Below are 21,119 nucleotides of genomic sequence, written 5' to 3'. Positions count from 1 at the left end.
ATATATATATATATATATATATATATATATATATATATTCACTATATTATAAAGCAGCAGTCATCAAAACAATATGGGACTGGCTAAGAGACAGAAGGGAGGATCAGTGGAATAGACTTGGGATAAGTGGCGTCAGCAAGATAATCTATGATAAACCCAAAGAGCCCAACTTTTAGGACAAAATCCACTATTTGACAAAAACTACTGGGAAAATTGGAAAGTAATATGGGAGATATTAGGTTTAGATCAACATCTCACACAGTACACCAAGATAAATTCAGAATGGGTAAATGACAAATATAAAGAAGAAAACTATAAGAAAATTAGGCAAACAGAGTAGTATACTTGTCAGATCTCTGGGAAAGGCAAGATTTTAAAACCAAGCAAGAGTTAGAAGAAATTACAAAATGTAAAATAAATAATTTTGATTACATTAAATTAAAAAGGTTTTGTACAGACAAAAATAATGCAACCAAAATAAGAAGGGAAACAACAAACTGGGGAAACATTTTTATAACAAAAAACTCTGACAAAGGTCTAATTACTCAAATATACAAGGAGCTAAATCAATTATACGAAAAATCAAGCCATTCCCCAATCGATAAGTTGGCAAGGTACATTAATAGGCAATTTTCAGATAAAGAAATCAATACTTTCAATAAGCACAAGAGAAAGTGCTCTAAATCTCTAATAATTAGAGAAATGCAAATCAAAACAACTCTGAGGTATCACCTCACACCTAGCAAATTGGCTAAAATGACAGTAGGAGAGAGTAATGAATGTTGGAGGGGATGTGGCAAAATTGGAACATTAATGAACTGCTGGTGGAGTTGTGCACTGATCCAACCATTCTGGATGGCAATTTGGAACTATGCCCCAAAAGTGCTAAAAGATTGCCTGCCCTTTGATCCAACCATACCATTGCTGGGTTTGTACCCCAAAGAGATCATAGGGAAAAAGACATGTACAAACATATTTATAGCTGTGCTCTTTGTGGTCACAAAAAACTGGAAAACCAGGGTATGCCTGTCAATTGGGGAATGGCTGAACAAATTGTGGTATCTTTTGGTGATGGAAGACTATTGTGCTCAAAGGAATAATAAACTGGAGGAATTCCATGTGAACTGGAGTGACCTCCAGGAATTGATGCAGAGTGAAAGGAGCAGAGTCAGAAGAACTCTGACACAGAGACTGATACACTGTGGTCAAATTGAATGTAATGGACTTCTATACTAGCAACAATGCAATGATCCAGGACAATTCTGAGGGATTTATGGAAAAGAACACTACCCACATTCAGAGGAAGAACTGCAGGAGTGGAAACACAGAAGAAAAACAACTGCTTGAACACATGGGTTGATGCGGACATGATTTGGGAAGTAAACTCTAAATGACCACCCTAGTACAAGTATCAATAATATGGAAATAGGTCTTGATTGATGACACATGAAGAAACAAGTGGAAATGCGCATTGGCTATGGCAGTGGAGGGGAGGAAGAGAATAAGAATATGAATTATGTAACCACGGAAAAAATTTTTTTCTAAAAAAAAAAAAAGATAGCCCTTCATGTATTTGGAGACAGTATGTTTTTCTTCTGGCAACATATACCTATTTCCTTCACATGTTTGTGAATTAACATTTTCATTCTACTTCTGAGCCTCTGAAAATATTCCAGCTTGTCAATATGCCTTTGAAAATGTGCAACATGACATTATAAAAAGAACTCATCTCAGAGTGGGCAATATCTAGGTTCAGGTTCTGCCTCTGATACTTGCTAGCCTATATGGCTAGGGATGAATCATTTAACCTCTTGGTGATCCGAGACAACTTTTTAACATTATAAGAAATAGCTAGGTGGCACGGTGAACAGTGAAGCTGGTCCTGGAGTCTGGAAGATCTGAGTTCAAATTTGACCTTAGAAACTTGCCAGCAAAATAACAGGTATTTAATAAATGCTTCTTGAAATGGTTTGTAGTGAAATCTTCTAAAATTATTTTTAATACTCATTATTAAACATGAGGTTCATAAAAAATAGATAAAACCTAGGATGTTTTCCTTGCAACACAGTTTGAAAAACACTGCCCTATAGGTAGCCCAATTAAGAAACTTACTCTCTTTCAGTCTTAGTGAGCTAGTTCTGTATTATCAATTATAGAAATTCATAGGATATTTTTCTAGAACAATACCTGAAATTCTGGACCAAAAAATCAATTGTACAAGTACAGGAAGGAGGTTAGATTAAAGCTGAAGAAGATACATGGCTAAAAACAATTAATATTCTAGTTTTACTGGGTTGTACATAAATATAAATGACCACTGTGGCAAAAAATGAATTCTATCTCATTTTGGTGATTTAAACATTTTTTTTCAGATTACATATTGGTACAACTTTCAATAATTCTTTTCTGACATTTGTGAGTCACATTTTCTCTCTCCCTCTTAACTCTCCTCCTTCTCCAAGACAGCAAGTAATATGATATAGATTGTATATGACTTATCATACATATTATATATATATAACATAATACATATTTCCACATTTATCATGCTATGAAAGAAGACATATCACTTTCACTAGAGAAAAATTCATGAAGTAAATGAAATGAACAGTGGCATGCTTCAATCAGAATTCTGTCTTCATCAGTTCCTTCTAAATCAGTGAAAGGCATTTTTCATCATGAATCCCTTATTCTGCAGTGGTATTATTTCTGCATAGAGCAAGCTCCAGCAGGACTTTCAAGGATAGTGACAAAGGATCCAATTATTAGCTTCCTGATGGACTATTTATGTCCATTGTTGAAGGTGTAGCCTTACTAAGGTCAGATTCTCATCGGCACACTGGCCTGCAGGGTGAACCAAGAGTAATTCCTGGGTTTCACCAGACTGTACTAATTTTCATACTTCAAGGAAGATATATAATGTCATTGTTGTGCATGCTTGTTCCACCAATTCAAGTGCCAAGCCCTATGTGACTTAGTAACTAGTCTGTAAGAACTGTGGCCAAATCCTACCCTACCCCAAACCAAACCAAAACAAAGCAAAGTCTTATTGATCCTCAAAGTAAGTGAGATAGACGCAGTCTTTTCATTCCCCCTTATTTACAGAGGTGGGTGTTATAGGTTTGGAATACTGAATATACTGTCTGACTAAGATAATAAATTGTGCCTAAAGCTTTCCTTCCTTTGTTCGTTCCTTCGTTCCTTCTCCTCTCTCCATTCCTTCCTTTCTCCCTCCCCTTGCCCTTGCTATTATAAGGAACAACTCACTGGTTAGAGGAGGTGAAAGGGATATATTCAGAAATTAAGGTGATGTAGAAAGAAAGAATATTAATAAAGTTACAAATAGGAAAAGTATAGCATAATTAAGATTCACTTATAGCTTACCTCTTCAGAGGGAGGTGATATTTCCATGAGGAAAAATAAAAATCTAGGTACTTAGAAGGACTAGGGATTTAATATAAGCACTGAAGGAAAAATCAGAGGAAAAAGCAGTAAAAGACATAAGTATGATGTAGCAATTAAAAAGTTAATTCAATCTCTGGTCACATTAGGGGGAGTATAAGTTCCAGGAATCTAGAGGCGATAGTCCTATTGTACTCTGTCCTCATCGGACCACATTTGGAGTGATCAGTTCTGGCACTATGTTACAAGAAGAGTGTTGATAAACTGGAGGGAGTCCAGGAGAGGGCCACTAGTATGGTGAAGAGTTTTGAGTGCATGACATATGAGAATCAGCTGAAGCCACTAGGCACATTTAGTCTAGAGAAAAGCAGACTCAGTGGGGATGTGATCACTGTGTTCAAATATTTTGAAGGTATTCATATGGAGGAGGGAGAAGATTTATACAACTTACTCCCAGAAGGCCAAACCTGACCAAAAAATTGAGGTTGAAAATAGGATTTCAACCATGAGATACTTCCTAATAGTGATACACAAATTGGAAAACTTTCCATAAGAAGGGTATAGTGGCTAAAATTTTAGCCTTGGTATCAAGAAGTTCTGGGATGAAATCTCACTTTAGACACTTACAAGCTGTGTGAACTTGGGCAAGTTATTTAACCTCCTTGTGCTTCCATTTTCATGTAGTAAATGGAAGAGTTGGTCTTGATAATTCTAAGTTCCTTTCAGTTCAAAATCTATTATTGAACCTTGGAGTTCTTCATGCAGAACTCAGAAGATCACTTGTTGGGGTTGTTAAAATGGAGATTATTTCTTTATATGAGTTTAATTGTAAGGCCACTGAGGTCCTTTCCAACTCTCAAATTCTTTGACTCTGTCATTCCATATAGCAAACTAAAAATCGATGGTGCTTGTTTTCCCCATCCTCACATACAACTACAGGACCATTCATTTCATCCAGCAATTCATAAACCTTGTGAAAGTATTGAAGATGGGCAATAAGTTGGACTTGGAACTGAATAGGAAGAAGTCATCAAGCTGGGTGACATTAGGGAAATACTATTCCATAGTGCTTTCAATGAAATTAAGTTTATTGGTGCAAGAGAAGTCCATCTTTTTAATGTCAATATTTTCCCAGACACAATATTCAGTTGAAAATTTTAGAATATCATAATCTTAGGACAATTCAAACCATGTGACATAAAGGAGAATAAAGACACACACTTGTTCGATGCATGTTGCCAACTATGACCTGTATGATGTAAATGTCATACATTAAAATATCAAGGACACAAAACTGTGGTGGGTTAGACATAATAACAAAAGTTAGGGATAAGAGACGGACAGACCTAATTTCTTACTAATATCCATTACACATCAAAAGAATCAGAGGAAGACCTCCACCATGTAGGGAGAAACCTCTGGATTTTTTTTTTAAATGGGAAAACATGCCTAAGAACTAAATTGATGACAGGATATATACTGGTTACCAACTACACCAGTGGAGTTGTGTATTTTCATCAAATGAGTCCTACAGATCTACTGAATTAAGTTAAAGTAAGGTGACTCTCAGTTCTACCTAGAATTATAGGTAATATATTTTTCTGAATAGAATTTGATCTAATGAAATCCTGACTTCAGCTTTAAACCAATAGTGGGCAACATATCTTTCTTGGACAAGGTGGATTTTCAAAAAGAAACCTGCGTTTGCGACTGTAGCTTTGTTTTATGCTTTTTAATTTCAGGCTAAAATTTGTGTTTGTGACCTGAAGCAATTTAATCATATGCGTTTCAATATCATAAACAAATATGATTAAGGCAGTAGTTTTAATTTATCTCATGAGGCTAATGTGAATAAAAACTATTAATGCATATAAAGTAGTTTATATGAGATAAAGATCCATATCTGAAGATAATCGGCAAAGAGATATAATGAAGAACAGCCGGTATTTCACCCAAAAAAGGAAAAGTACGTCAGAAAACAGTAACCTAAATTTAATTTAACCGAGTCAGTGGTAGGTGGATTTTCCACGAATTTTTTCCTATGGAAAGAGCTGGCTGGACAGTAAAAGTCGTCAGATGTCTCATCAGGGACTGTGCTTCTAATGTCTGCAGCTGTTATGTGTTGGGCTGAACAATGGAGATATTAAACACCATTTCCATTTGGTTTTGAAGGGGGAGTTGGAGACTACCTCCCCAATGCGTTTAAAGTAGCTTTTAAGATGATGTGTTTTTTTTAAAGTACAGTTTTTAGGAAATATGCTCATAACTGCCCAAATATCCCTCCTTTCTCCATCCCCCCATCCTCCACAAACATATACATGAAGCTATATATAGATGTACATATTTGTCAAATCTTGGATTGCAGATAATATTTTAAAAAGTAATTTTAAATCTAGTATCAGAAGATTATCACTTTATTTCTTACACCATTTATGAAAATACTGCGTAGTATGGAGAATGATAAAGTAAGTTTCCCTACCAACACTTCTAGAGATTCCAGATTTAAAGGCAAGAAATTTAATTTAGTCACTAGCAAATCTTTTAAGAATAGCCAGCAGAGCATTAATTATGTGATTAAAAAAAGTAATTTAGGCTCTGAAGATGGGATTGAAATATATATATATATATTTTTTTTTCCCCCCAATTTTATCAATATCTAGATTCTTGGTATAATTTTACTGATTATAGCAAACCCTTAGTATTGGAGGCTCCCTGTTATTGTTCCATCATTTCATGCATGTCTGATCTTTGTGATCTCGTTCTGGGTTTTCCAGGCAAAGATATACTGGAATGGTTTACCATTTCCTTCTCCATCTCATTTTACAGATGAGGAAACTCTGGCAAATAGGGTTCAGTGACTTGCCAAAAATCACAAAACTAGATCTGAGGCTGGATTTGAACTCAGGAAGAAAAGTCTTACTCCAGGCCCTGAATGCTATCCACTGGACCACCTCGCTGTAACCTCCACCAATGCAGTTTAATTTAAGAAAGTAAGTTTTTACTAAACACTGCTAAAAGTGTGCTGCTGAATGTGTAACAAAAGTGACCCAGGGCTCTGATGTTAAATGACTCCCTTGCTAATACTTGAATGGGTAGTATGTGAGAGAAGCAGGACTTGAACATAGGTCATGAGCTCAAGCCTAATCCCATATCTCCTTGATTAGTGATGGCAAACCTATGGCACTGATGCCAAAGATGGCACACAGAGTGCTTCTCTGTGGGCACTTGGCCACCCTCTACCCACTCCTCATCCCCCAGAGTTGGTTACTAGAAAAGCAGAGGAACTCGGGCAGAGATGCTCCCTCCTTACCTGAGGACATTTTTTTCATCCCCTACCCCTTTGCTCAGCAGCCCAATGGGAGCACATAGGGGGTAAGGTCAGTGGCTCACAGGTGGCAGAGTTAGAGGGGAGTGGAGTCCTCAGGCCACTCCCCTTCCCCTCTTCACCTGCTCTGAGGACATTTCTCACACAACCTGCCCCTTTGCCCAACAGCTCAATGGGAGTGCTTCCTCCCCCCTCCATGTGTGTTGGGGGCATGGCACGTGGTCTTTGGGGAGAGGCAGGAAGAGCACTTGGTCTGGGGAGTAGGGTCGGGGTGGGGCCTGGCACTTCATCTCTAAAAGGTTTGCCATCACTGTCCTAGATCATACATACTCTCTAGGTTTGTCATTTTGAAAATGAGAACCTTCTTGCCTTAACAGGAAAATGAGCTTCTAAAATATAACAATAAGAACCTTAACATTTCGGAATTTAAAATTCCTTTAAAGACTTACAGGAGAAACCACTAAAAAATGAGAATTATTTTTTCAGAAGATCCAGCCTTTTTTTTTTTTTTTTTTTTGTCTTGTATTCTACAGTTAGGGGTCATATTTCTTCAGTATCTGTGTGTGTGTGTATATATACATATGTATCATTTAAATGCAATTCCAACAAACCATGCCCTGGGAAAATGATAACTGAAGTCAGGTTTTTACTTAAAATAAGCAAACAGATTTATCACCAGAGTGACCGTCTTTCAATCTTGGTTAAAGAAAAGGATTAAGAGCCAGTAAATGTACTTCTATGACATTTACCGAGCAGAAGGTATAATAAAGTCTAAAGAAAACATCAGGTATTGAATGGATTTCCAAAATCTAGCAAGCAAAAATAACTTTTTCAGGTGCCTCCTATTTCAGCATCTGAAATGCTGAAAGGCAAATTTGTACAGAGCCTAATGACAGGTGCCCTTTCATATTAAAATAATGTATGGAGCAACACATTGAAGAGGAATGTGAAGCTGGGGAAAAAAAAAAAAAAAAAAAACTTGTGCTAAACAAAACACTAGCTTTCTCACCAGACCTCTTTTTATTGTGCTCTCAAGCAAATGAAAAGGAGCGCCTTTGGCAACAGGAAATGCAGGCATTTTCTAGGGTTCAGAAGGACATTTCTGAAATGCACAGTTGTCCCTGTTTAACTTTCATAAAGTTACAGAGCCTGGGACACTGATAAATGAGCTTCATTACATTTGAGGTTTGAGGTATTTGCTGTGACAATCTATTTCACCTGAGTAATGGCATCTGCATATGAGAAAAAACCTGTATGGAGATTTTTATCTGATCTCTTACTTTTTGTTATATTAATAACAAGATTTTTTTTCTGTGCCACAGAAGCATAAAAAGGTAGACAGTTAAGAATGGATTTGGATTTCCTACTTCTTATAATTATCAGGAGGCCAAAAACCAATTTTGACTTGTTAAGGCCATGTCGAGAGAGTTATTGGATTGACCTTTTTGATCCACCTTAACAGTATATTCCCATAAATGATGAGGTAGTTTGGCCAAATAAACTATTTGACATTGAGATGTATCCCATTTTGAGGATAGGCCAATCAAAGAACCAGAGTATTCGAATCAGAGAATGCTAGATTTGAAAGAGGCTTTCTAGATCACCTAGGCCAACTCCTTATCTTTACAGATAAATGAACTGAGGCTCAGAGACATTAAATGACCTATTTAAAGAAGATATTTGATTTTGTATAGAAAAATTTTTTAAAGTAGGATTTTCAAGGTACAATATTTAGACTCTCATTTTTTCCAGTTTTATATTTGAAAGTACTGTGACATTAGCAATGTTTCTGTTGAAAATCAACCAAGAAAGTAACATTTCCATTTTATGATGTGGAAAAAAGACATGCACTTCTGTTCTAACCTTTCTATAACTCTCTAATTATAATAGATTGTTTTTTCTTAAGTGTAACCATGGGAGATTTTATTTCAAGTTGGTGCCATTTAAAATTCTCATCTGAAAACAAATATTTCATTTCAGGTTTATTTGCTTTTTTTCCATGTGAATTTTAAAAATGAAATGATTCAAATTTTTTCCTTACTTAAATGAACATGAATTATCCCATGATTTAAAGAAAACATTTAGTTGATAACTCTCCTTTAGTTCTGAGTCATAAAAATTTGTGGCCGACTTTTTTATATTACCCAGTGCTTTAAATTATAAATGCATTTTCATTTTATCTGTATGCACAAGAAAGACTATAATACCTTTGTTCAAATATAGAAAGGCTCTTCACTACCTCTCATGATTTGAGTAATGCATCCAACATGTAATACAGTAATATATTCATATTAGTAACTTTGAATTGATTTTCTAACAGTCTTAGGTCTAAGTAACAATAATACTCAAAGAATAAAAGGGCAATAATGTTAAAGATAATGCTACTTTGTTTCTATCCCTTTTAAAAATGAATTTTTGAGTTAGATAGGAAAAATAAAGCCACAAAGTTATAAGGAAGGACTGTTAATGATTTCGTATGAAAGATTTTTTTTAACCTTTCCACTGTCATAGAAGATTTATGAGCTGACCCAAAAGCTTTACTAAACTAAATTTAGTCATTCATTTATTTGACTCGGGTAATAATTACTCAGCTTTTATAAGATTGATCTCTTCCATAGAGTGGCTAAATATTTGAAAAAAAATATTTTTTTTTTCAAAAAAGAATTACCCATACTTGATAAGCATTTCTATAAAACTGACTTTCCTGGTGCCTCCAAGAAAGAATTAATAATAAAAGATGTTAGAAATGGCCATAAAAAGTGCTTCCTTCCATAATAAGGTGATGCCACTGCTGCCACAATGAGGAAGGTCTGTTCTTTGGGCTGTTTTACCAGCATAGTAAAATTCAAGTAATTTGAAGTATCTGGACAAAAAGGACAGATTGAATTTTTATTGTCTGTATGACAAAAGCTTCATAGGTACATACAGTCCTACATGTCATACCACTTATTATAATCAAAATGATGCTCATCAAGTGTTAAATGGCAGAAATTCTAAGGAAAACTTTCTTAATGATGAGTATGATATATAGTTAACACCTGATTTCCTGAAAAATAAATGGATAATTCTCAGTTGCTTAAAATAGTTTGTTGTCTTAAGCATTTGCATTTTCACTCTGGAATTTTTCTTCTACAACTGGTTTACAGTTTCATTTCCTAAAGAAAGGTAAATTTCAGTTCTGGTCTGAATGTACATAAATTCTAAGCGGACATACCCTGACTGTGCGGTTTAAAAATCAATGCTGATTGAATATAGTCATGTCAGATTTATTCTAAATTATACGAACTCTTGCCTAGAGCACCTTGCTATTAATGGTTTGCATTTGTAAAATTGTTGGCCCAGGCTTAAGGGTGTAGTCGTTGGTTGTGGGACAGACCTATTTTCCTTATGCAATGTAAATTAGCTCTCACAGAGATCAAATCCTTTACCTTGGCATCACTAGCACCATGCTCTATCTTCTTAACTGGCCTAGACATGAGCTTTTTATACACATAACACAAACTGAGTCACTTAGTTAACTATGGACATGTGAAATGATGCTGCCTCTTTTAGGTGGAAGTCAAGCTTTTACCAAGTTCATGCATCTGGAACAGAGCTTCTTGTTATTCAGTCATTTTTCAATCACGTTTGACTCTTAGTGACTCCATTTCAGATTTTCTTTCCAGATATACTGGAGCGGCTTGCCATTTCCTTCTCCAGTTCATTTTATAGTTGAGGAAACTGAGGCAAATAGAGTTAAGTGACTTGCCTAAAGTCACTCAGATAGGGTTGAGGTCAGATTTGAATTCAGGAAGATGCTGATTCCAGGCCCAATGCTCTATCCACTTTGCCACTTAGGTGCCCTGGAACATAGCCAAGAATACATGAATGAAGAAAAATGGTCTTTGAGTGACTGTATGGGACAGTCATGGAGGTACTCTTAGGGCCTCATTTGGAAAATTACATAGAAAATAATGTAGTAGAATAAAAATGGTAGAACCCATTGACGATAATAAAGAATGACAAAAAATGGAATGAAATAGAAGAAAAGCAGGCAGAAAAGCTCACAGGTAGCTAGATATTTGAGAAGTATAATATGCTTGAAAAACCTAAAACTTTTACAAAACTGATAGTGTAATGGGGAAGTTATTATAGACCTTGAAGTCAGTACTATATTAGAGCATTTTGCAGGTGTTATGATGATTTTGCTGCATTAAGAACAATTAAACATGATCATGATGTTTAGTGCCCTCTGTTTAGGAAAGCAGCATAGAATATAATACATTTCAAACAATCTATCAGCAAGCATTTACTAGTAAGTTAGGCATTGTGCTAAGTTCTGGGGATGTAAAGGGAAGGAAAAGACAACCTCTGATGTCACAGAGTTTACATTCTAGTCGGGCAAGAAATATAGGTACATAAAGAAAAAAAATGCTTTTACCTTTATCTAAATACATATATAGAGTGAAAGGGAAAAAATTTTGGGGTAAAGGAGTAGCAACTGAGGAATTAGGAAAGTTCTCCTTTAGAAGGTGTACTTAAGGCTTAGAAAACAGAGATTCTAAGAAATATAGCTGAGGAAGCTGTGCATTCTGCGTATGGGAGACAAGTCAGTATAAAGACCTGAAAGCAGGAAATAGAGTGCTATTTATGAGGAACAACTAGAAGGTCAGATTGGCTGGAATGCACTTTGGGTGAAGGGAATTATAATGTGTATTAAGACAAGAAAAGTAATCTGAGCCTGGGTCATGACAGGCTTTAAACGCCAAACTAGAATTTTTATATTTGATTTTGAGAGCAAAACAGAAAGAAAGAAATATTTTTAAAAATACAACTGGTCTCTGAGTTATCTGACAACTTCATGGATGACAGTCATTCAGCTCACATTACTTATAGCACTTTGTGATCACAAAGCTTTTCCTTATGCCATTTCAAAGTATGCCGTATAAGTATTATTAATTATTATCCCTATTTTATAGATAAAGGAACCAAAGCTCAGAGACATGATGTGATTTGTGTGTGTTTATAAAGCTAGTTTCTGAACCAGGATTAAAAACTAGATCCTTGAGTTTTGTTTCATGTACATCACACTGTACTTTCAGGGTCAGCTCACTCTTAATATCTATTAAATGTGACAGTTACTGTTCTACAGTTTTGAAAGGATGAACATTAAAAAAAATCTATTGGTATACAGTTTTCAATTAAGGAAATCTCATGAAAATCAGACAGCCCTGGTTAAATTTGCTTAAAGAAACTCGTGTGAATTTATCATAGATTCTCAATAAGATCGAGATGACAATTCATACTACGTTATGATTATATAGTTTTTTAAATTTTAAAAACAAATTTCAACATAAGATTTCTGAAGTTCTATCATCTAAAATGTCTCCCTCTCTTCTTCCTTTCCCCCTTCTGAAGCTGATAAGCAATTCAATTTGGGTTATACATGTCATGCAAAACTGATTTCCATATTTTTCATTTTTGTAAGTGAATTGATTTCATATCGTTAAAGATGTGATATATTCATATTTCCCAAATACTATTTTTGTATTTTACTTCTTGCCTTTTATTTACTTATCCTTAAACGGCAATGATGCATGAGGATTCAAAATGTATGTTTATGTCATACGATTTCAACCACAAGAGGTCGTTGCTTCACTGTTTTTCTAATTTCATCTTCAGGATTTTTGAATCTCTTGTTCTTGTACACCATCTAGTGGGTTTACCAGCTACTGAAGGCTAAATGTGCTTTCTTCAGAAAGGTATTAAAACAAATAATTATGGTAGCGCACACAATCATATCAATAGAGCTGATTTTTTACCACAAATACTCCTAAAAGTTTTTTCTTTAAAATCTCAGGCAATTATGCAATCTATAGCTTAATTATTAATGTTTCCTTAGGTTAGAATCAAGAAAACTGGAAGCATGTACTGAGAATAGGAAATGGTTTAATGTTCTAAATTAATTTTTTTTCTTTTAAAAAGGTGAAACATACACAAAATAGACTAGAAAAATTATTAATGAGCCAGTTTCACAAAATATACATGGTATTTCCAATGGGCATCAGGAATAGTTAGTGGAGTTAAAAACAATATGGCCAAATCATAGCTTTACTAGCTATTTTCCAAGTCCATAAAACATAGTAAGAAATGCAGTCTCTCTCTAATTTGTTGTTAGTTTGAAATTCCTCAGCAAAAATCTATTTTTAATAAGCTTCCTTTTCACATTCCTACCAGCATGTCTGATTCACTATAAATTTGAAAGACTGCCCAAACAGGAGGCTGATGAGGTCCTGATAATATCCAATGAGATCATGTGTCAAAATGGCAAACTGTTTGAAAATATGACTTTTTTTTTTAAACCCTTACCTTCCGTCTTGGAGTCAATACTGTGTATTGGCCCCAAGGCAGAAGAGTGATAAGGGTAGGCAATGGGGGTCAAGTGACTTGCCCAGGGTCACACAGCTGGGAAGAGGCCAGATTTGAACCTAGGACCTCCCATCTCTAGGCCTGGTTCTCAATCCACTGAGCTACCCAGCTGCCCCCGAAAATATAACTTTTTAAAAGAAAACCTCCTATTAAAACATGATCTTCTCACTTCACATGCATGGCTTTCATAATTCATTTCAATATAATCTGAAACTAGGCCATTAATTACTCTTGCTCATGCATTAGTAATTTGTTCAAACTGCCTGAAGCAAAGGTAAGGCCCAAGAAGATTATTTACTAAATGTGGTATAAACCAGCACTTATACCAATAAATAGCTAATGATGTCATTGATATCTAGAACATCTGAACTTCTCAGGGACTTTACAAAATTAATTTCAATCATATAGAATTAAAATTGAATGACTGCTATGTTTTGAATCTTTGTATTTAATCCTAGAAATCTTCATATGTTCCCTAAGGGCAAGTCATATCAAACTAATTTTAGTTCCACTCTTGATAAGGTCACTGGATTAAGAGATCAGAGGAATGTACATTATGAGTACATATTCAATATATTTTTACTCTTGGTAAGTAATTTTTCAGGCATGTCTGAATCTTCATGACCTCTTTTGGGGTTTTCTTTGGCAAAGATACTGGAGTTGTTTGCTATTTCATTTTCCAGCTCATTTTACAGATGAAGAAACAGAGGCAAACAGAGTTATATGATTTGTCCAGGGTCATCTGGCTAGTTAGTGTTTGAAGCTGGATTTGAACTCATGAAGACGAGTCTTCCTGCCAAGACTCAGGCTCAGTCTCATTGTGCTACTTCTATACTCTCTGTCTTTCTGTCTCTCACTCACTCTCTTTCACTCATTTAATGAAGAAAAGAAGATATGATGTAGTATACTTTGATTTTGCTAAGGCATTTGGCAAATCCTCATATGTTTTTACAAAAGACAGATAGATATATGATAGTGCAAAAAGATATAATTGGGTAAAGTTGTCACTAATCGACAACTCTACCTAATGGATACAATGGACTACACAAATCAGAGACCTGGGTTCAAGGTCTACCTTTGTCAATACTAATTATGTGAGCTTTGTATTTTTATTTCACTTGATCTCTGCTTTCATTAGTATGAGGAACTCTTGCTGATGAAACTCTCTACCAATGTACATTAGCAATTGTTTTTCAACTTATTCTGAAAATGTTGTTTTGAGTCACTAGAGAGGATAAATGAATTCTCTGGGGTCATGCTGCCAGTATGATTCGAGGTTTCCTAACTGGAGACCAAGACTTCAAGAGTTAACTGCATAATGCCTCTAAATCTTTCTATTAAATTTCTTTAATCCTCAGTTTTCTCATTTGGAATTTAACCTAGCAGAAATCACATTTGCGAGTTGAAGTCTTACAGATGGAATGGAGCATCTTCTTGCAATTGTCAGGTCCAGAGACACCAAGATAGAGGGAAAATATTGAGTGTGTGATTACTAAAGTGGCTAAAATAAGGCATGGCTTTCAGATCTAGGTAAAAGTAATTCATTAGAGTCATTGCCATTGCTATCTCGAAGAAAGGTAGGTTCCATTATTTCCTTATTCATCCTACAATGCATAGACAAATCACTTTGTGGAAGTGAGGTGGAGAGGGGTGACTTGAGAGTAGGTAATGTCTCATGGAAGGAGAAAGAGAGTGACCAGGTCAGTAATGCCCACACCCCAAGGATGGTACTTGGGGAAGGAATGAGTACCCCTCCCTTTCTTTTTCACATTTAGGCTAACAAGCACCAAAGACTGACACTACAAAAACTAAATACAAAGTAAAATGGAGGAAATATTGTAATATATAGGCACATAAGTTCCTTGTAGGGATGCACTGTTTCATTTTTGCTCATTAATCCTCCAAGCCTGGCACAGAGCCAGGCTTATTCAATACTTGTAGATTGATTACAGATAGTAATATTTATGTTATCTTTTCAGATTGATTTTGATTGGTTCCTTTTATGTCCTTTATGTCCTAGATAAATTAGCATATTTGGTTTTCCTTGCATATGACATTTCAGCACCCAACTTTTTGTAAAGACTGTCCCTTATTCCCAGAATCCCTCTTCATTTATTTCTCACAGATTACCTAGATTCCTTCAAAACTCGGTTCACCTGCCACCTTCTACATGGGGACTTTCCTGACGCTACCAAAATTACTTTTTATCTTTGTATCCCAGAACATAGGGTAACACTTGGCACACAATAATTACTTAGTAAGTATTGGTTTAATTGAATTAAATATTCTCCATTTCTCTTGGTGGTAAGAATCAAATCAGATTATATGTACAATTGTATCTATACAGAATTGGATAAATGTGAGACATTATTGTTATTATTGCTAATACTTATCTAGGTGCCTTGTAGATTGTTGCTGAGATTGGCCCTGGACACTGTTTATAGTAAATCTCTCTCTCTCTCCTGTCACTCTCAGGACATCATCTGGAGGCCAAATACCAGCCAGTGAGTTGAGAAAAACAGGCCACCAGAAAAAGGGAAGTTAAGAACCAAAGAAACAGGAAATAGTGAGGCTGAGAATATGGCGAGACAGCAAAGTGATTCCCTAGGCTATGCCCCCCTGGGTGGCCCAGGCTAATTAAGAAACTATGGTTGGTTCCTGAGATGTGATGTGTGAAAGTTAGTGGGTGTAGAAAAAACTTTATAAGTTGAGTCAAGGAGGAAGTGGGAGTCTTTTGCATGCCTGTAGAGAAGCTGACTGGACCTGTGATGGAGTGTGGCAAGGAGCCCCACAATGATGGCTATAGATTAGCCAGCTAAGTAAGTACTTTTCCCTCTCCTTCCTATTACTAACTACTTTTGATTTAATAAAGCTATTAAGCTACAACCCGTCTCATAATTTTTAATTCTTACAACACTTTCCTAAATAACATTTGTATTAATACTTTGGATGAAGATATAGAAAGCATGATTATCAAATTTGCTGGTGACACAAACATAGTAGGGGTAAGTAACATGCAGAATGAAAAAAATATAATTTACTACAATTTTCATAAATCAGATTCATAGGCTCAAACTACTGAGGACTTCAACAAAATCTTTTCAAACTGAAAAGTGAATTATTCATTTTCTCATGAATAAGCCGAATTGGTATTAAGTTTTATACTAATTGTACATATGGAAAAAAGATAAAATATGGAAAATTTTCTCTGTAGAAAGTATAATTGAACTGTATAACTTGTCCTTGCATTCTTTTCATTATATGTTTCTCATTCTGCCTACCCAGTGACATTTATCTAAGTTGACATCTTTCTTAGATTACAAAAGATTTTAGATATGGGGGGAAAACCCTGTTTGTTTTCTCTGAATATTATATACTTTGTACATATGGGAACTGGAAATTAATAAATAGCAATTTGAGTATCTTTTCGCTCTATTCCAAGTCTGGGATAGTAACTAAAGAGGACACTGCTATTTTTTACTCCAAAACCAATGACCTGGATTTAATTAATCAACAACTTTAGAACATTATCTCTTCATTATCATATGTCTAAATCCGCCAAGTACACCTTCAGAGGATCTTGGGTTTAGAACTAGAAACAACATTCGAAGTCATTCAGTAAAATCCCTGTTTTGAAATAGGAAGCAATCAAGACCCTCAAATGCTAACATATGTCCAAGGTGACAGAGGTATAGGTAGAGTTAGGATTCAAATCCAGGTCCTCTAACTCAAATTCAAAACTCTTTTCATTACATCACATAAAATGCTAAATGGAAATGTATACACAGATATGGCAGAGTGTGAGGGTTGGGGTGGGGAGGTAGAGGAAGGATAAAGTGAATGAGAGATCTCAGTAGTCAGCTTAACTGGGACTAAGTAAACACAGAGATAAAGAATAAAGGACCTAAAACACAAAAGAGCAAGAAAGAAGAAGAGGGAGTAGAAGAAAAACAATGGCAATAAAGCAGCATTCTGGAAAAATATGAAGGAAAATTATAGAAACCTTTGTGACTGTTGCCAATTCACTGTATTCACAAAGTATAATTTTCTTAGCCTAAAAAATGAGAATACTTATCCCTGTCCATCTGTTTGACAGGGCTGTTGTGAAGGTTTCATGTGAAGGAATTTTAAAACAAGTAACAATAATGATTTTATATATTATTATTAGTTATATATTTATTACACATATGGTTATATATTATACAGCATAAATGGTTTTATTTTTAAGTTGGGAGAGGAAAAAGGTGATTCAATGGTGAAGATGCTTAAATATAATTATTTTCAAAATGTGTTAATTAATATTGATATTATCATAATAAACATCATAAAGAGTAATTGGCCAAAAAAAGAAACTTAGTTCATTTCTTTGAGTTAGCATATGCTTTTAAGAAATGCTTCCCTAGTTCCAATTATGCTTTAAAATTGAAGCATTTTCTCAACACTGAGAAGTGACTAAAACAGATTTAACTGCATCATTAGTGTGAGTATATTTCATCATTCCCCAAAAGCTTTAAAGTCTCAGATTCTTCCATGTCTGTCCTTGCTTATGCTAACTCCAAAAACAACTTCCTGTGTGTGCGAGTCCATTGGGTTTCTGACCTGTGTGCGTCCTCCGATGGGCCTTCAAGTGAGAACTCTTCGTATACACTTTGTTGCATCCCTCAAAATCGCATCTATGGATACGCCGTTTCCTGGAGTCTGGAGATTCAGACCGTCTCTGGCGTCTTGTGCTCTCAATACTGAAGGGTGAAATTGAACTGAAACACAGAAGTGAAAAAGTGAAAAATTGTGAAAAATCATCACAAGGTTCTAACGCTAAAAGCTTAAGCTGAGGTCTGTATTACTTTAATTTTCAAGGTCAATGGATTTGACAATCTTCCATTATTGATTTTAAAGACATGTTATCAGGTTTCCTTTTTTTTTTTTTTTAACCCTTATCTTCCATCTTAGAATCAACATTGTATATTGGTTCCAAGGCAGAATAGCAGTAAGGGCTAGGCAATGGGGCTTAAGTGACTTGCCCAGGGTCATATTGCTAGGAAGTATCTGAAGCCAGATTTAAACCCAACACCTCCTGTCACTAGACCTGGCTTTCTATCCACTGAACCATCTAGCTACCCTGAGAAGTACTTTTTAAATAGGAATTTTCCAAAGGAGAAAGTCATACACTAAACATGCTGATTACTTAGTATCAGGAGAGAGTGTGATATGGAGAAAAGCATACAGACTACTGGATAAGAGGACCTACATTCAAATTCCATCTTTAATGTTTCTTTATCTATGTAATCTTGGCAAATTACATAACCTCCATGGGCCTCAGCTTCCTTATTAGAAAAATAAAGGAGTTGGATTTGATGGTTAGACCTATGACTCAATATGTCCCGATATCTATTCAATCTTTTATAATCAGAGACCTGATCAAACCTGGCCCACAACAAATCAGGTGGAGTTCAATCCAAATTAGAATGTAATTGGGAAATACTTAATAAAATAAATTAAAACACAACAAAACATAGATAAGGTCATATTTTAAAACTAAGTCAATAAATGTTCTACGGGAATCCTTATGTACGGTTTAGTGATCCCTATTTCTATTTAAGTTTCAAACCACTTTTCTATGTTATTTTAATAAAGGTAGCAGCATGAACTGGAGATATATATATATACATATATACATATATGTATATATATATATAAATTAGGGTGATAAAAAAATTGGGGCCATTTGATTTACATATTCATATTTTTATCACTTTAAATGTTTCCAGAAAACATTCTAGCTTGAGACATGCTGGAGAAGATGACAACATGGTTACATTTAATAGAGAGCATGCAGATAGGAGAAGTCAAGTTAACAAGCTTTTATTAAGAGTTTTGATTAGAATACAAAGAAAGGGAGAATTAATCCCTGCCCTCGAGAAGCTCACTTTTCAAATGGAAGGTAACATGCTCATAATTTCGTACATAAAAGGTCTATGCAGGGCAAAAAAAAGAAAAAAGAAAAAAAAAGGAGTTGGAGGTAAAGACAACATACCAAAAAGTTTAAATACAAATTTCAAAGCAAGTTAGATCAGTCCATAGGAAACTATCTTGGTATGTTAATACTGTGACTCATGGCAAGCTCTTTTCATGTTAAAAAAAAAACCAAAACAAAATTACTTGACATTTAACTTTTCAAGTTAGTGATGAGGAGTACAGCACATTTTGCCTAAAGATTAGTTGTACTATCTTCTGGGGAAAGGAAAAGCTAAAACTATGAAATACAAGCCTGAAATGCTGAAATGAAGGCTATTTAATTTTAATGCATCAGTAGAAAAACAGGATTAGATTGTAATGCCAGATAATTGATTAACATGTACTCTTCTAAATCCTGGGCTGATCTTGTTGGGAGGTGCCTCTTTTCTCTCTCACTCTCTCTCACTCAATATGACTGTATCTTTAAAGGGTTAAAAAAAAAAGAACTGACATTCAATAAATTCAGAGCTACTAGACTTGGAGAAACTGACAGAATAGTTGGAATGGGGAAGAATTATTTGATCTATGATTTAGGAGCAGCTATGTAGTTGTTTTAAAAAGAAAGGCAATGAAAACTCAGTATTTACCTTGAGGATTTGGGAGTAGCATTTTATCCTCAGCTCGAATTGTAGTTAGTCAAAATTTGTTCTTATGGGCTCTCTCAGTAATATCACATTATTATAATCTCTCTCTCTCTCTCTCTCTCTCTCTCCCTTTCTGTCTGTCTCTCTCTCTCTTACACACACACACACACACACACACACACACACACACACACACACACACTCTTAATAGNACACACACACACACACACACACACACACACACACACACACACACACACACACACACTCTATCAGCTAAGATTTTAATGATCCTATTTTTCTTTAGGAAATGAAAAGAAAAAAGAAGTAGCTAATTTTCTTTATTAGAAGGAAGTAAAGGAAAAACAAAACCATTTATTTAACTTGTCTCTGATCAGTTCATGTCAGGATTTTACTTGTAAAATGAAGGGATTGTGGCATGGCCCATGGGTGTCCAACATTTTAATGTGGGTATTAAGCAACTTAGATTGCTCTACAACAGATTTAGCTGTTAATGGCTATTGTAAGGACTAATTGGATTGTACAATTTACTTGTTCCATCTAGAACTGCATGTGCCTGATGACACATTCTGACACTGGAATGTAAGAGAGTCAGTCAATAAATGTTTATTAAGTACAAATGTGTACCAGGCACTACATTAAGTACTTGGGAAAGCAGAAGACAATTCCTGCTCTCAAGGAGCTCAGAGTCTAATGTGGGAAGAAAATATGCAGCTAACCATGCACGAATTTATCTATTGGTGTATAAATACATATATGTATATACATGTATTCACATGTATATACACATAAACACATGAGAAATAATGGAGGGAAGTCACTAGAATTGAATTGGAATGTACCTTTTGCCAACTTATTCATTTTACAGATACAAAAACTGAGTCCCAAAGAAAATATGTCAGTTTGTCTGATGACATACAAGAAATAGGAAGAATCCTATATCAAATTCAAGTCATCTGGTTATTATGAATCCAGCTCTCTTTTTACTGTACCACAATGTACTATTCAATGTAAACCAAAAACAAAACTGTCCATCTTCAGTGAACTCAATTGAGGTAATACTACATATATATAAGTAAGTAAATACCAATGGCTATAAAGGAATTTTAAGAAAGAAAGATGGCTGGCTGGTAGGGTACAGAAAGTTCTAAGTAGTAATTGGCACCTGAGCTGTGCTCTAAGGGAAGAAAGAGAGTTTAGGAAGTGGAGGCAAAAGAGTACATTCAAGACATGAACAAACTGAAATCTTCAAGTTTTCCCTGGCATTTCTATGTTTTAGTATAATGTCATTCATTTACTCATTTAACTATCACTAAATTATGCATCTAATATAATAAAAATTAGTGTATTATTTTTTATTTTTT

At 35.1% G+C, this 21,119-nt stretch overlaps 1 protein-coding gene across 1 annotated transcript in view; it reads right to left on the bottom strand.

Moving 5' to 3' along the window:
* Positions 1-21,119, bottom strand: part of KLF12 (Kruppel like factor 12) — a 554,999-nt gene that overhangs the window by 5,972 nt on the left and 527,908 nt on the right. The window contains exon 5 of the mRNA XM_044670595.1: positions 17,735-17,892. Within this exon, the coding sequence (XP_044526530.1) occupies positions 17,735-17,892 (158 nt within the window). The remainder of the gene's footprint in view (positions 1-17,734; positions 17,893-21,119) is intronic.

This window comes from Gracilinanus agilis, chromosome 3 (assembly GCF_016433145.1).
Source record: "Gracilinanus agilis isolate LMUSP501 chromosome 3, AgileGrace, whole genome shotgun sequence".
Classification (NCBI taxonomy): domain Eukaryota; kingdom Metazoa; phylum Chordata; class Mammalia; order Didelphimorphia; family Didelphidae; genus Gracilinanus; species Gracilinanus agilis.
This window is presented reverse-complemented; position numbering and strand designations above follow the sequence as displayed.